At 43.3% G+C, this 12,735-nt stretch overlaps 1 protein-coding gene across 4 annotated transcripts in view; it reads right to left on the bottom strand.

Annotated features, from left to right (window-relative positions):
- Positions 1-186: 186 nt before the first annotated feature.
- The window catches only part of LEF1 (lymphoid enhancer binding factor 1), a 53,589-nt gene continuing 41,040 nt past the window's right edge, over positions 187-12,735 (bottom strand). For 2 of the 4 annotated variants that reach the window (XM_015861377.3, XM_015861375.3), the window contains 2 exons: positions 12,447-12,487; positions 187-1,478 (listed from right to left, as the gene is read on the bottom strand). In XM_015861377.3, coding sequence (XP_015716863.1) covers positions 12,453-12,487 — 35 coding nt within the window. In that variant the 3' untranslated portion in view covers positions 187-1,478; positions 12,447-12,452. The remainder of the gene's footprint in view (positions 1,479-12,446; positions 12,488-12,735) is intronic. The other 2 variants (XM_015861374.3, XM_015861376.3) reach the window with 1 other exon arrangement.

Here is a 12,735-nt window from a genome sequence, read left to right as displayed (position 1 = left end):
TTCTCCTGGATCAAAATGAGATTCCTGCTCTCCACACAGACAAATAAAAGCATTTCCTACAGGGGGACAGTGAGCCAAAAGCCTGCAGTCTGAGCAGTGACTGCACATTCACGGGCTTGCATCTACTTTCTAGGGATTCATCTCTTTCAGGTGCGACTCGTTTCCTTCTTAAGTCAGACATTTGACTTTTGTTTTATTACAAAGCTTTTATTAAAAAAAAAAAAAAACACAAACAAAAACAAAAAACACAAAAAAACCCAAACAAAAAAAAAAAGAAAAAAAAAAAGAAAAACCAAACCAAAAAGCAAACCCCAAATGCTCAGCACATTAACTCAAACTGGAATGACCAAAAAAATAACAATAAAAAATCAAAGATCAAAATTGGTTGACAGTATTTTTGGCAAAGGCTGTGCCTTACTAGTTAAAAAGAAAATGGGTACATCGATGCTCATTTCAACAACTGGCATAAAATCCCACTAACAGGCTAACAAAAACAGATACAAATACAGAACAATTGAAGTAATAATTCAAGTGCTGGGCTTTTTTACAAGGAGAAGGGCGATGGGTAAGAAGGAGAACTCACTGCAGTCGGCTTTGCTGGATGTATTGCTTATGTTTACAGAGGAGGTGATGCGAGACTGACATGGCTACTGACCAGCTGACTGTTGGTACATTTATTTAGTTCTATATGACACTGTATTATATAGACTGAGAGGCCACTATTTGTTACAAGTAGTTTAACAAAAAAAAAAAAAGCCACCTTTTTCCATACAGGCTTTTCCTCTGGCAGGAGAAAATAATAAAAATAATAATTAAAAAAAAAAAAAAGGAAAAAAAAAAAGAAAAAAAAAAGGAAAATAAACCCCTTTATTTAAAAAGTAGTTCAGATTTTTGACAGTTGTTTCAAAGCTCAGACCTAGGAAAATATACACCAAGGAAATTACAAACTAAAAGTTAAAATATAAAAGCATTCAAGTTTCTTAAAAAAGCTAAAACCCAAATTGATCCTGTCGCACCATTAAATAAAAAGAAGTTTTGAGTGTGTCGTCCTGGTCCAGGCAAATTCCATTCCTCGATGTGCTGTATGGGGCAGCGGTGCTCTAAGTTGGCTGAAGCAGGCAGAGACAGCCACGCTACTTTGTTTGCTGACTCAACATGGACACGGATGAGACGAGGGCTTAAGAGTGCAAGGCAGAGGTGGAGTGAAGACAGAAGCTGCTCTGCTGACCCAGGAGCTTATTTGCTCTATTTATATCAGGGCTGGACCTCGTGATAGTGAAGGATTTTGGCAGTGATTGTCTTTATGGTTCAGTGTCTTTAGCAGTGACATCAGGGTGAATGACATCCTAGACAGACTCCTTGGGGGTGGTCTGTGTGGATGAAGGACACACCTAGGGTTTAACAAGCTTCCATCTCCAGCAGGGGTCCTGGTGTCGCCGCCTTTGCTTTGCAAGTTGAGAAAGCATTTCTTTTCCCACCTACAGGGGAAGGAGAAAGAGAGAGAGAAACAAAGACTACATGAAACTTCTTTTCTTAATAAGCTCTTCAAAGAAGCTGTCCTGTAGGGAAATATACGGCGATAGGTGACTGTTACGGTGCAGAGTGGGATGTGCGTTTGCTGTGTCCCAGTAAAGTGCAGAGTGTTGCTATTTGCAGTTGCATGACGTTTGCAAGATTATTCATGGTTTTGTTTCATGCAGGAGAGTACTCTGGATTGTAAGTTGATGTCCTCAACGACTAGAAGGCATTTTTTACAGCTGCTTAGACGTTCAGCATATTACAGAAGTAATTCCTTTTTGTACTGGATTTAATTTATCTATCTACAACATTTGACCCAGATACCTGCTACAAAATCAGACATCCTCAGGCTTTAGCACTTACTACAGCAGTTAAGGTCAATTAAACCTCCAGTTCAGAGCCTCAAGCTCTGCTCTGTAGAAATGAAGCAATGCTGTCTTCTGTAAGCAGCTGGGCCAAGGAATGTGGTGAGAGAGACTTGCTGAACCCTGTGCTGAGGAGGATTCATTCTGCTCTTTGGCAGTGCAGGGTGCATCTTCCAGATGCATGCAGCCATCAGGCCTTTTGTACAGCAGTACAGCTCACTATCATTTTGGGCCTCGTTCTTACACCGTATGAAAAGGCCAACGGTGCAAGCCTGTAGCTATTGATCTTTCCCTGCAGAGAGGCACTGTTCTTCAGCATTAGGTCTCTGGGTTACATCAGCTGACTTATGCAATCGCTGACTCAGCCCTCACCCTGCCCTTCTGACCCAGACAACTGCCTTATAACGGGGCCTCCACCCTGGGACTGCCTGGTGAGTCGGGCGTTTTCCACAGATGGAATCCCATGGTCTCAGGATTAGCGCTATCTCAAAAATCTACGTGAGCCTGGAGGCCTCAGGTACCACCTGACTGCCAAATAAGCAGGTCAAGGAACAGCTTTAAGGAATGACCAAAATTAGCACAGGAATGCAACTCAGTGGAGCAGGTGAGACACACCAACTGCTTAAGGAAGATGCACTGCTGACACCTCAAATCATGCAAGGCAGGACGGAACAAGTTGATGGAGAAATTGACTCGCTTAAACCACAACTCAAAGTTCTATTACCAGAATTTGCCAACTGTGTGCACCCTGTTAGACTATTCATAATAGAATGACTGAGCATGTAAGAGCCACAAGCAGAAATAATCAGCAAATATCACAGCGGTAGTACTTAAACAACGGCCATTTGTAACTTGAGTCTCACTCCTTGTGGCTTGAGTGTAGGTCATTGTAATACTCCTTCCCATACTGGTCTGAATACTGCCTCTGAATGAGGAGTTACTCTAATGTGCTCCGGAGTAGAAAACCACCAAAACCCATTTTGGACCTTCTGATTTTAGCGAGCACAACATGAGAGCCCAAAATCTTACTAAACAAGTTGACTCCTTGGTGGGAGCTACCCAGGTGACCACTGTTTGAGGGAAGGGGAAAGCTGGAGGACACTGGTTTTAGATACAAAGGTAGGAGGAGGAGCAAGCATGAGCTTTAGATTAAGCTGCACAGCACAGCTTTAATTTGAAGGAGGACGCTCTTCCCCCAAATACCACCATCCCCTGGTATGTAGTGAATGACTTTCACCTGCTGTTGGTAGCCACAGAAGGGCATTTAAAGCCACTGTGGCCTCTTAAAACAGCACAGCTGAAAGTCGGCTGGAAAACCAGCGGTTTCAACAGAGGTGGTCTGCACTGACTAATTCAGTTCCTATTTCCTCATCAAACCAGCCCAAGTCCCAACTAAAAAAAGCTTTCTGAGCTTCCTGCTTCTTTTTTTCTTTTTTTAATATTATTATTATTATTAAATAAATAAATAAATAAATAGAAGAAGTAGCGGAGTGCTCCGTAACACATGCGGATCAAAGAGCTACGAAGGGCTCTACCTTTCCAAGGAGCACGAAAGAGAGGCCAAGCAAACAGCAGAGGAACACTGGGGAGAGCACCCCGCAGCTTTATATTTATTTTGTGCCTTTTCATCCCAGATTTTCAAAGGTTTGGTCCAGGTTGCTCTTCCTGGGAAGGTTTTCCTCTCAGTCTTACATGAAAACATTCAGCTTCCTGTTGAGGAATGGCCTTGAGGCGCCAGGCCAGTAGTTCACAGCAGTCTGATACAAGCGCTGTGATTCAGAGCTACTCCCCATTAGCAGCCAGGAATGTCTACTTCACCGAAGGAAATGAAATGCTCTTCTGTTGAGATGGTTCCCTGCCTCCTCCCCCCTTCCCTTACCAGCAAGCTGTCTTTGAAGTCAGGAGGTTAAAATAACGGCCGCGGCCTTGCTCTGGCCCTCAGCTTTCTCCACCAGTGGCCGGCGCTTCTCCCTCCTCCAAACACCACATCAGCAGCTGTTGCCTCTTTTCCACAACCTCTCCCTGCGCCTAAACGGCCTCCTTTCCAATAGGGAGGTTGCAGATAGTACTGTAATCTGCAAGGGGTCAGGCACAGTGAAGTCCCAGATATTTTCATTTCTAAGCAAATGCTGCAATACAGAAAATTACACAGTGGCTGTCCCGAAAACAGCATCTAGAACTCAGCCTTTTCCCAGCTGCTCATTACAGCTACACGCTGGAAACTGCTTCCTCTGCTGATAAACCAAATAATACCTAAAAAACAGGAGTGAGGACGGCGCTGCCTTACAGATAGAAAACAGGTCAAATCAGGATTCTTTTCAAGAAACCACAGGCATGAGCTGAGGAGACTGAAGACTTCCCACATCTAAGGCTTCACTGGGGGGCTGCAGCTGAAGTCTGGCCAAGTAAGGCATGCCCTAGCAAAGCCCAATCCACAAGCGAAGTCGGCTCAATCAAAGACTGCAATTACAGCTCCCTGGCTGCGGTTAGGCTTCAAAGAAAGTGCTGCAAGTCACATTTTACATATGTGAAGCCTTGAGCCTGAGCCACAATAGGAGGCACTGTCTGTGCCATTTGCACTGTACATCTGACTGCAGGAAGAAAGAAAAAATGGCCTCCTCGTGTAAGAAACAGAAATAAAATCCAACAAATATTCAGTGTAACAAGAGGAGCCTCGCTACTGAAACTATACAGCTGCATTTCGGGAATCTCTGCTGTAAAAATACAGTGTCCTAACAAGCCTGGGCTCAACAGCTGAGCGCAAGAGCACCAGAGGGGGGTCAGAATTCCTCCCCACGCTTGGGAATGAGATGGATTGAAGGCTGGGTCTGCAAGGGCCTCGAGTTCCCCTCGCTTCTCCCCACGGTTTTTCACTCATCTACATTTGGTGGAACAAGGGAGAGGGGATTATGCAGATTCATCCAAGTGATGCTAATCAGCAGATGTTACAGAAGAGAGCTGAGCTTCTGGGCCTGGCTGGGGGAAAGCGCAGAGTGAAAGAGATATCTGGCCCTTCACAGAAGGCAAGAGAAAATAAAAGTTTTCAACTGGGCATTTTTTTCCTTCAGCACAGGTTGTTCTCATGCAGTTGTAAAAAGATGCAAGACGACAGCAGTTACACGTACTAAAAAAAAACACCAAAAAGCCAGTCTCCAAACCTGGGTTTAATGCAGTACTTCAAACAACGTGGCAAGCTCAGGGATCCGACAACGGAAACTCATTTTCTTTTGAAGTCCCAAACGAACATGTTCGACTTGCTGCCAGCGTGGATCCTGTACACCCTAAACTTGAGTACGCAAAACGAGGCCATGATTTATCTGAAAGGTTCCCTCTGTTTGTGAAGCCCCTTTGTACGCTCTTCACAACAGAGCCGTACAGAGGTTCAGGCGCTGCCGTCTGCTCCTCTTCCTGCCCAGCTGGGCCATGGTTTGTGGGGTTAGCCTAAACCAGAGCCTTGAAATGTTCTGGGCAAACAAAAACAAACACTCCGCAACCTTTGTTGTTTCTAAACAAAAAAAAACCAAACACCTCCCAGCAAAACCCCAGTTGTTTTAGTAATCCGATTTGCTGCAGGGTCCTGCAGGCTGTTGTAGCGCATGGCTGGAGACCTACGGGAGAGAGGAAAAAGCCCTCTGCGAGAGCTGGGTGCCAGCAGGCTCCAGAGGCTTTTCTTTTTTAAACTGCCTTTGTTGCCGAAGAAATTAGAAAAAAATTATACCTTAAAACTGCAATAGATACTGCCTATGTTGTTGGTAAGGTTTTCTGCTTGGTTGGTTGTTTTTTGGGGGGAAGAATTCTTCCCCCCATTTGCTACTGTAGCTTCAGCCCATTGTTGGTAACTATGAACAGGGGTCTGGCCACAAAATGCCCACTTGTGTTTCAGATGCACTGAAGCAGCTCATGGAGGAGCTGTAGCAGGTCCCCCTTCAGTGGGTCTGAGAGCTCTTCTGAGCAGGCTGGTATGGCACCAGGGACATCCAGGTGTTCTGCAGCTCCTGCTTTGTTCAGCTGAACTCAGCGATGCCAAAGCAGGTGTGGCTCTTATCAAAGGCCCCCTGTGTAGGCAGTGTGAAACTAGAAGCTCTATCACTGAGCTACAATCTCATGCTAGAAGGCTCACGACATGTTTTTCCTGTTGGGGGGTGGGAGGTTCTGTGTAATAAAAAACAGATTACCTCTAGACAGCAATCTCCAGCAGCTTCTTAAAGAAGATATACAAAAAGTGATCTGTAGATATACTAAAAGTGACCTGCAAGGGAGGAAGAAATAGGCTTGTGCTCTTCTTTATCTTTATAATAAATACTCAGAAGATTAAGACAAAGCCCCTCTGCTCTCTGAAGGAATTAAATGAACCCCTCACATCTAATTTCACTCCAAAATAATTATGAAATTGTAAACGTTAAAGTGCCAAGAAAAGGGAAAGACATTTAGTCAGGACTTGGTGCCTGTGGCTTCTGTTTTGTTTTGTTTGTTTATAGAAAAAAAACTCCACACCTTGTTTGTTTTACATACTTAGAGCTGGGAAGAGAGATCCATCTGTTCTAGGGGCGCTGAAATTGTTACTGCAGTTTTAATCTGTAAGTGAGAATTTCTAAATGAAACAACGTATTTAAGGTTTCCTTTGTAGATCACCTTTTCTGCTGCCATTAAGCACAGCTTACACTTTATAATGTACAGGAAAGATAGTCTCAATGTTTAAATATGCTAAGGTATGGGCAGAATCATTTAAATAGTCTCTTTTATACAACCAACGGTAAGAGATGTAAGCAGAGCATCTTCTTGAACATTATGGACTTCTACAGTCACACTCCCATAGGGCAACACTACCAAGGTAAGACAGCTGTGCACAGAGATCACCGCAGAACTCGAACACATCAAGTTCCCTTTGATGCAATTACGTCTTCTCAGCAAAAAATCTCTGGTGGTCCAAAAAGACACAAGCCTCCTGCCATGCATCTCGAAAGGCATGTATGCGGGGGGAAACAACTCATCAGCAAAACTCAAGTCTCACCTAATAACAAGCAAATGCACTCACCTTAGAGCTAATTAATTATATACGGTTATTTTGGAAATAGCAATTTACCTCATGCAATTTCAGGCATCCCAGGGGTGAAGGAGAGAGGGCTCCCGAAAGTCCAGAGTTTAATTCTGGTGCAGCTAAATGTTCAGGATGAAATCCATATCTGACATTTGCAAGGAGGAAGCAGCCTCAGAAGTTAAGTCTCAGCTGAGCTCCCTTGATCCATCATCCACACATCAGCAATGCAGGCAACAAGAACACCCAGAGAGATGGATCCTGTTTTGCTCATCTGTACCTAACCCTGCCCACACACCAGTACCGTGACACCTCTGCACATATGGTTCCAGCATCTACAAATGCTGGAACCTATGGCAGAAAGCTGCTGTCCTGAAGGTCTGGACTAAAATGTATTTTGTCTACCTGGCTGGTGGTTTCATGTTTATCAGTCCAGACAGCAGTGCTTCAGCTGGTCCTGCTGTGAGCTTCCAGCCCTGCACGGCTTTCTAATTTGCACACTTTCAACCTTTTTATATGGTACAGTCTTACCAAGCGGGTAAGGGATCAGAGGTTTTAAAGATTACTTGCATTAGAAGTCTTAAAGTGGAGGATTAAGGAACTGATGCTACTGAAGATGGGCTCTACTAGCAGTGACTTTTACAGTATAAAAATCAGCAACTCTTTGGTTTAGGTTTGTTCTTAGTTTTGGTTTTTTGTCTTTGGGATGGGTGTTTTTGCACTCATATATCAATAGACCTTCTCAATTCAGTCACTACTGAAAGTCGGGCTGACAGAAACATAACACTGCTAGCTTTCTAGACAAGCTTTGACAAAACTGTATGTGAACACGGTTCTGTTGAGTTAGAGGATAGACAGCACCTAAAGAGAGGCTCAAGTGGCAAAGACTTTTGACAGTGTTGTAACAAAACATCAATCACTCATTTTCAATTATTTCACGTAAATACACCACAAAGGGAAAATACAATACAGAGATGAGCATTAGAATGCTCAGGATTTATTCTCATTTGGAATTAAACCATGTCCCAAAATCTTACAGTTTTCTTTATGAAAACACTTTGCTTCCACAGTTTTCTCATGACCTCGGAATCCTCGGGCTGGTGCTAAGTTTACTGAATCTACCAACTAAAGCAGGTTTCAGCTCAAGAAGAATGGTGCCTCAGCAGTCTACTCCCTGTCCCCACCCTGTCCCACAGGAAGGGTGTTAGAACAATACTATTCCTTCTTTCTAGCCCAAGCCTCCCACTGCTAACACCTTGGAAGTGAAATGGTACTGCTGTTTAACTTCTTGTAAACGCAACTGAGTTCGAACTCCAAGAATCTCTGACTTCACAGCAGCATCTGCAGCTCGCACGGACAAAACAAACAGGCTCCGGGCATTCACCTGCTGAGTTACCTACCTCTGCTCTTCACCAGTTTAAAAGAGGAAATGCTGACTTTGTAGCAACCCTTTGGTTGCAAAAACGAATATTTTTTAAGTACTTGCAATATTTTTGTCATTCTAGTGTTTGTGTTGCCAGTCTGGCTGAAAACCTTCTGCTCTTTTTTATTCAGGAAACCCATGCTCAGCCACTACGGTGACTTGCTCTTATCTCTCCTGTAGTTGCTGCCTGCCTCCAAAACTGCCCTCCTACCCTCCCTCCCCACCCGTGCTTTGCAGGCTGGAAAAGAAAAGGGGGAGCTGCATATGCTCTGCCACAACTCTCCCAGCAGGTGTCAGTGCCCTTCTGTACCTGCCAGCAAACAGAAGGCAGCTTTCCTTTGGGTGTTTTTCTTGATGTCACAGAGCCTGAAAGAATGGACTTTAGCCTCTTTCTCCCTGGACAGACCAGCGTTATGCTGGAATTAGTTGCAGGAGGGGATATGTATATAGCCCTGCGTGAGGGCTATACCCTTGTCTTTGAAAATTTCTAAAGGCTTGAAGTTAACTGTAGTTAATAACTGTTTTGATACTTCAAATTCATCAAACATTCTTTGTTTTTCACTCTCCTCATTTTCCTTTTTATGAATTCCTCCAGCCATTACATATACGTTATAGCCAGTGTGGCCCAAATGCCTCTTGGGACCTTTTCTAAAGACTGTATTGAAAACTTTTGTTTACAGGCAATAGAAGGAACAGGGAAACATGGGTCATTACATGTGTATCTTAAAGCTAACCAGGACGTGTCCCTGCATCACCACCACCACAAACACTGACTTCTGCACAGACTCTCCATGCTGTGTCAAAGTTTCCAAGCAGTAAAAAGCCAGGAGTAGTTTGAAATTAAACAAACATCTAGCAGGAATTTCAAGAGCACTGGACAAGCCATGTGATTAAACGTGTGCCTCAGAAAACAAGGTACCACATCCCTTCTGCATCTCTTCTCTAGGCCAGTAGCCAGAAACTCATCATCAACTACGACCGCAGTCATCAGATGGTTCTTTTCCACAGTACATGCTGGCTGTAGATCAGTCCACTTTATACTTTCACAACCTGTTTTAAGTTGTAAGCAAAAGATAAACCAACCATAGATTTCTTTCTACAACACCATCCAAATTTTCTCCTGCACAGAATTTAGGTTTTAATTTCCATCTAGGAGATTTGAAACATTAGAAGTTATTAATTGTTTCAAGTTAAACATTCTTAATCTGATCTTTCTAAGTGCTTCTGATTCTAAATCAGCATTAGTCAAGCTTCCTTCTTTTTGAAAACTTGGCTAATCTAAATGCTAATTGCCATTGCATTTTGCAAGCCACATATACACTTCTCACAGGTTTTCAAATATCTATTACAGTTCTATATCACTCTTTCTAGCCCTTGAAGATATGTCAAAACACAATGATAATGCAGCTTGTGAGGACTTCCCAATTGCATCCTGCCATACGTCAAAAGTTGTGCTTTTTGCAATTATCCCACACTGCAAGTCAGTAACGTTAACAATTTATTAGGGGGATTTTTGTTAGCACCCTTCGACTTCTTCAATGATTTATAAATTGCCATGAGATGCAAACGTATCAGTTTTTCTTCTCAAAGGTCAAATCAGATAGGGAATCAGAAATCATCACTTCTGACACAGAACTGCTCCCATTTACAAGCTGTGTTCAAAACAAAAGTACCAGGTCACAGTATTCCTAAAACTCTCTAATATTAAAGCATTTTTACAAATGCAGGCTGGAGAGAATAGTGGAGCTCAGTTAAACGCTAAGCTATGAAGCCATACGGAGCTTGCTGTTACGTACAACTCCGAGAAGAGGAGCAACTTAATGCTACCATCTTGATTTCGCTGCTCAAATGATAAGCAAGCCAAAAAGTTGGTTGGAGGTGTTTAAAATCACTTCTGTCCTGAAGTGTTCATGGACCAAAAAAAAAACCAACAACCAACCCAAACTTTCACAGTCTCTTAAATCATTTCTGTTTGCATGTCTCTTCCGTTACTTCCCTCTGAACATCCCACCACACAACCCTCCCACCATTTCATCCTTCTCACGTCACCATAATTACAGCTCTGGCTCATCTCCTTTGTGCCGCATCTCGAGATTCTTTCTTTGGTCTTGCCACCTACTCATTTCTGATTCTTCTCAGATAACAGAATGCTTGTCTCCTTCCCAGACCTCCCACCTCCTTCCCCCTCTTCCTTGCACCAGCCATACGAGTAAGGAAGCCCATGTTTTCCTGTCTCCAAGAGCAATTTGCGCTCACTGAAAGGCATTCCCAAACTTATCATCTTCATCCAGTACAGACTACAACAGCTCTGCTGTGGGCCTGGTAAAATATTACGCTTGTGGGCAAAACATTCCTTGGATTAGGCTTGCAAAGGGCAACAGTTTTAACCTTCAGAAGTTTACTTTGAAGTCTGGCTGATTCAGGCTCCCTAATTCATCCTTTGCCTTTACTTCCAGCTAGAGCACATCTGTACGTCTCAGCAGAGGGCATCCACTTGGTGCGCTTTGTGAGGCTGCTGATGCAAGCAAATATGGAGCCAACAGCACCTTCCCAGTCAGTGGGAGCCTGCCATTCTCACGCTTCATTCTATACACTGCATGAGGACACAGACACACATATCACAACAGTCTCCACACTATTACAGAGCTCAACCGAAGGGAGGAAGGGATGTGGAGGTTAAAGAAAAGGAAGCCCATACACTTGGGACATCCCTCACTTTCTATTTCTACTAATGTTCTACTATGCAAAATGCAAACAAAGAGACTCCAGTAAGAACAGTTCAGTGTAGGCAAAGCAGCCATCCTTAATTGTAATGCATCCAAGAAACCAAACATTTTCCAGTTTTTACCTGTCACACTAAACTTAATGGCATTCTAATCTGAATTAGTTTCTGTGCATTAACTCAGACATGCCAGCAAAAAAAAAAATAATGCCCAAACCAATGTTAAAATGATGTAACCTGCCCATCATACATTTGATGTTCATTGGTACTGCATTACAATCAAAGGGAAAAATACTCAAAACAAACACGGTCCAGGGCACCTAAGCTGAAGTACCAACAGTAAATTTAAGGCTGAAGCACAGAAGGGGCCTGAGCCGTGCTGCCTGGATGCTGGGTGCTGTTCTGCACAGAGCAAATCCAGCGTGGCTTCCCCTGGCTGGAAGTTGGAGCGGAGGGGAAAGGCAGCAGGAGATCACTTCACAGACTGCTCCATGTGCAAAGGGGACTGCATGGTCAAACAAGTCAGAGGAAAAGACAGAAAGAGCCCATTTCATTTGTAATGCATACAGATGTGTAGAGTGTGTTACTTTTTGCACGGCTCCTGGAACTCTCAGGGATCTCCCAAGAGCACTGTGGGTTAATTAGACTGTGTGGAAGTTACTATTATTTTAAATGAACTCCACTCCTACTAAAAAACATATCTCACTGGCGGGAGGAGGAGAACCAGCCTTCCAACACAAACACTGAGAAATGAGAATCGCTCTGCGGCACTGCATGCTCTCACAGCCCGGCTTGGCGGGTGTTACTGCCTATGTGTAACAACAACTCCTTTCACACTCCTCGAAGACGATAAAAAGAAAGAAAACACACATCGGAACTACAACAAAGAGAACCCCACTCTGCCAAAATACTGCTGTACAATCAAGGGAGACATTTTTGATACAACTGAAACACAGTCCCACGTTCTTAGCAGACGTGTTGTTAGTATACAGGTGAATAAATTACAAAAACAGTGTGCCCAGCCAGCCAGCATCAGCACAGAAAACATGCTCTAATGCCAACTTCTAACCCACGTGTTGGGAACTGCAGCATTTCGCTGGCTAGGACGGTTTGCACTGCTTAATAAACTCAGCTCTGTGCTTCACAGGTGGACTTCAGCGAGTCAGTGAGGTACGGTCAGTATGGAAATACTGTGGTTAAGAAGTGAAATGGTGTAACACCTAATAGATAGCCGGTATAAAAACCATCAGAAGTCAAAGTAATGTTAGCTTTGGGATGTGATACTTCTGCCATTTTTGCTAAATCCATATTATTGCATAAAATTGATAAGAAAGCTCGTTTCACAAATCAGTTTTATCAGGAAAGCTTTAGAGAAGTTCTTACCATGCTTCAGATGTAGGCAGCTGTCATTCTGGGGCCTGTACCTGTAGAAGATTGTTTTCCTTTAACAAATTTCTGTTACAGAGTTTTTGCACATTCCAAATAAGTTTGTTTGCTACAGCATAACATATTTTCTTTTTGGTGCGGGTTTTTATTTTTTCGTTTTTCTTTTCATGGTTCTTATACCAGCCATTTTTGTTGGGGGAAACAGAGTTTCTCTTCCTATATTTTAAAGGCAAAGAGGAGACCTCACTGATGCTTTTAGCCATCCTACCGGGCAGCTGTTAGTGTA

The sequence above is a fragment of the Coturnix japonica genome, chromosome 4, assembly GCF_054131305.1.
Source record: "Coturnix japonica strain WE chromosome 4, WE-NBRP24, whole genome shotgun sequence".
Classification (NCBI taxonomy): Eukaryota; Metazoa; Chordata; class Aves; order Galliformes; family Phasianidae; genus Coturnix; species Coturnix japonica.
The sequence above is the reverse complement of the archived record's forward strand: the minus strand, read 5'-3'. Positions and strand labels throughout refer to the sequence as shown.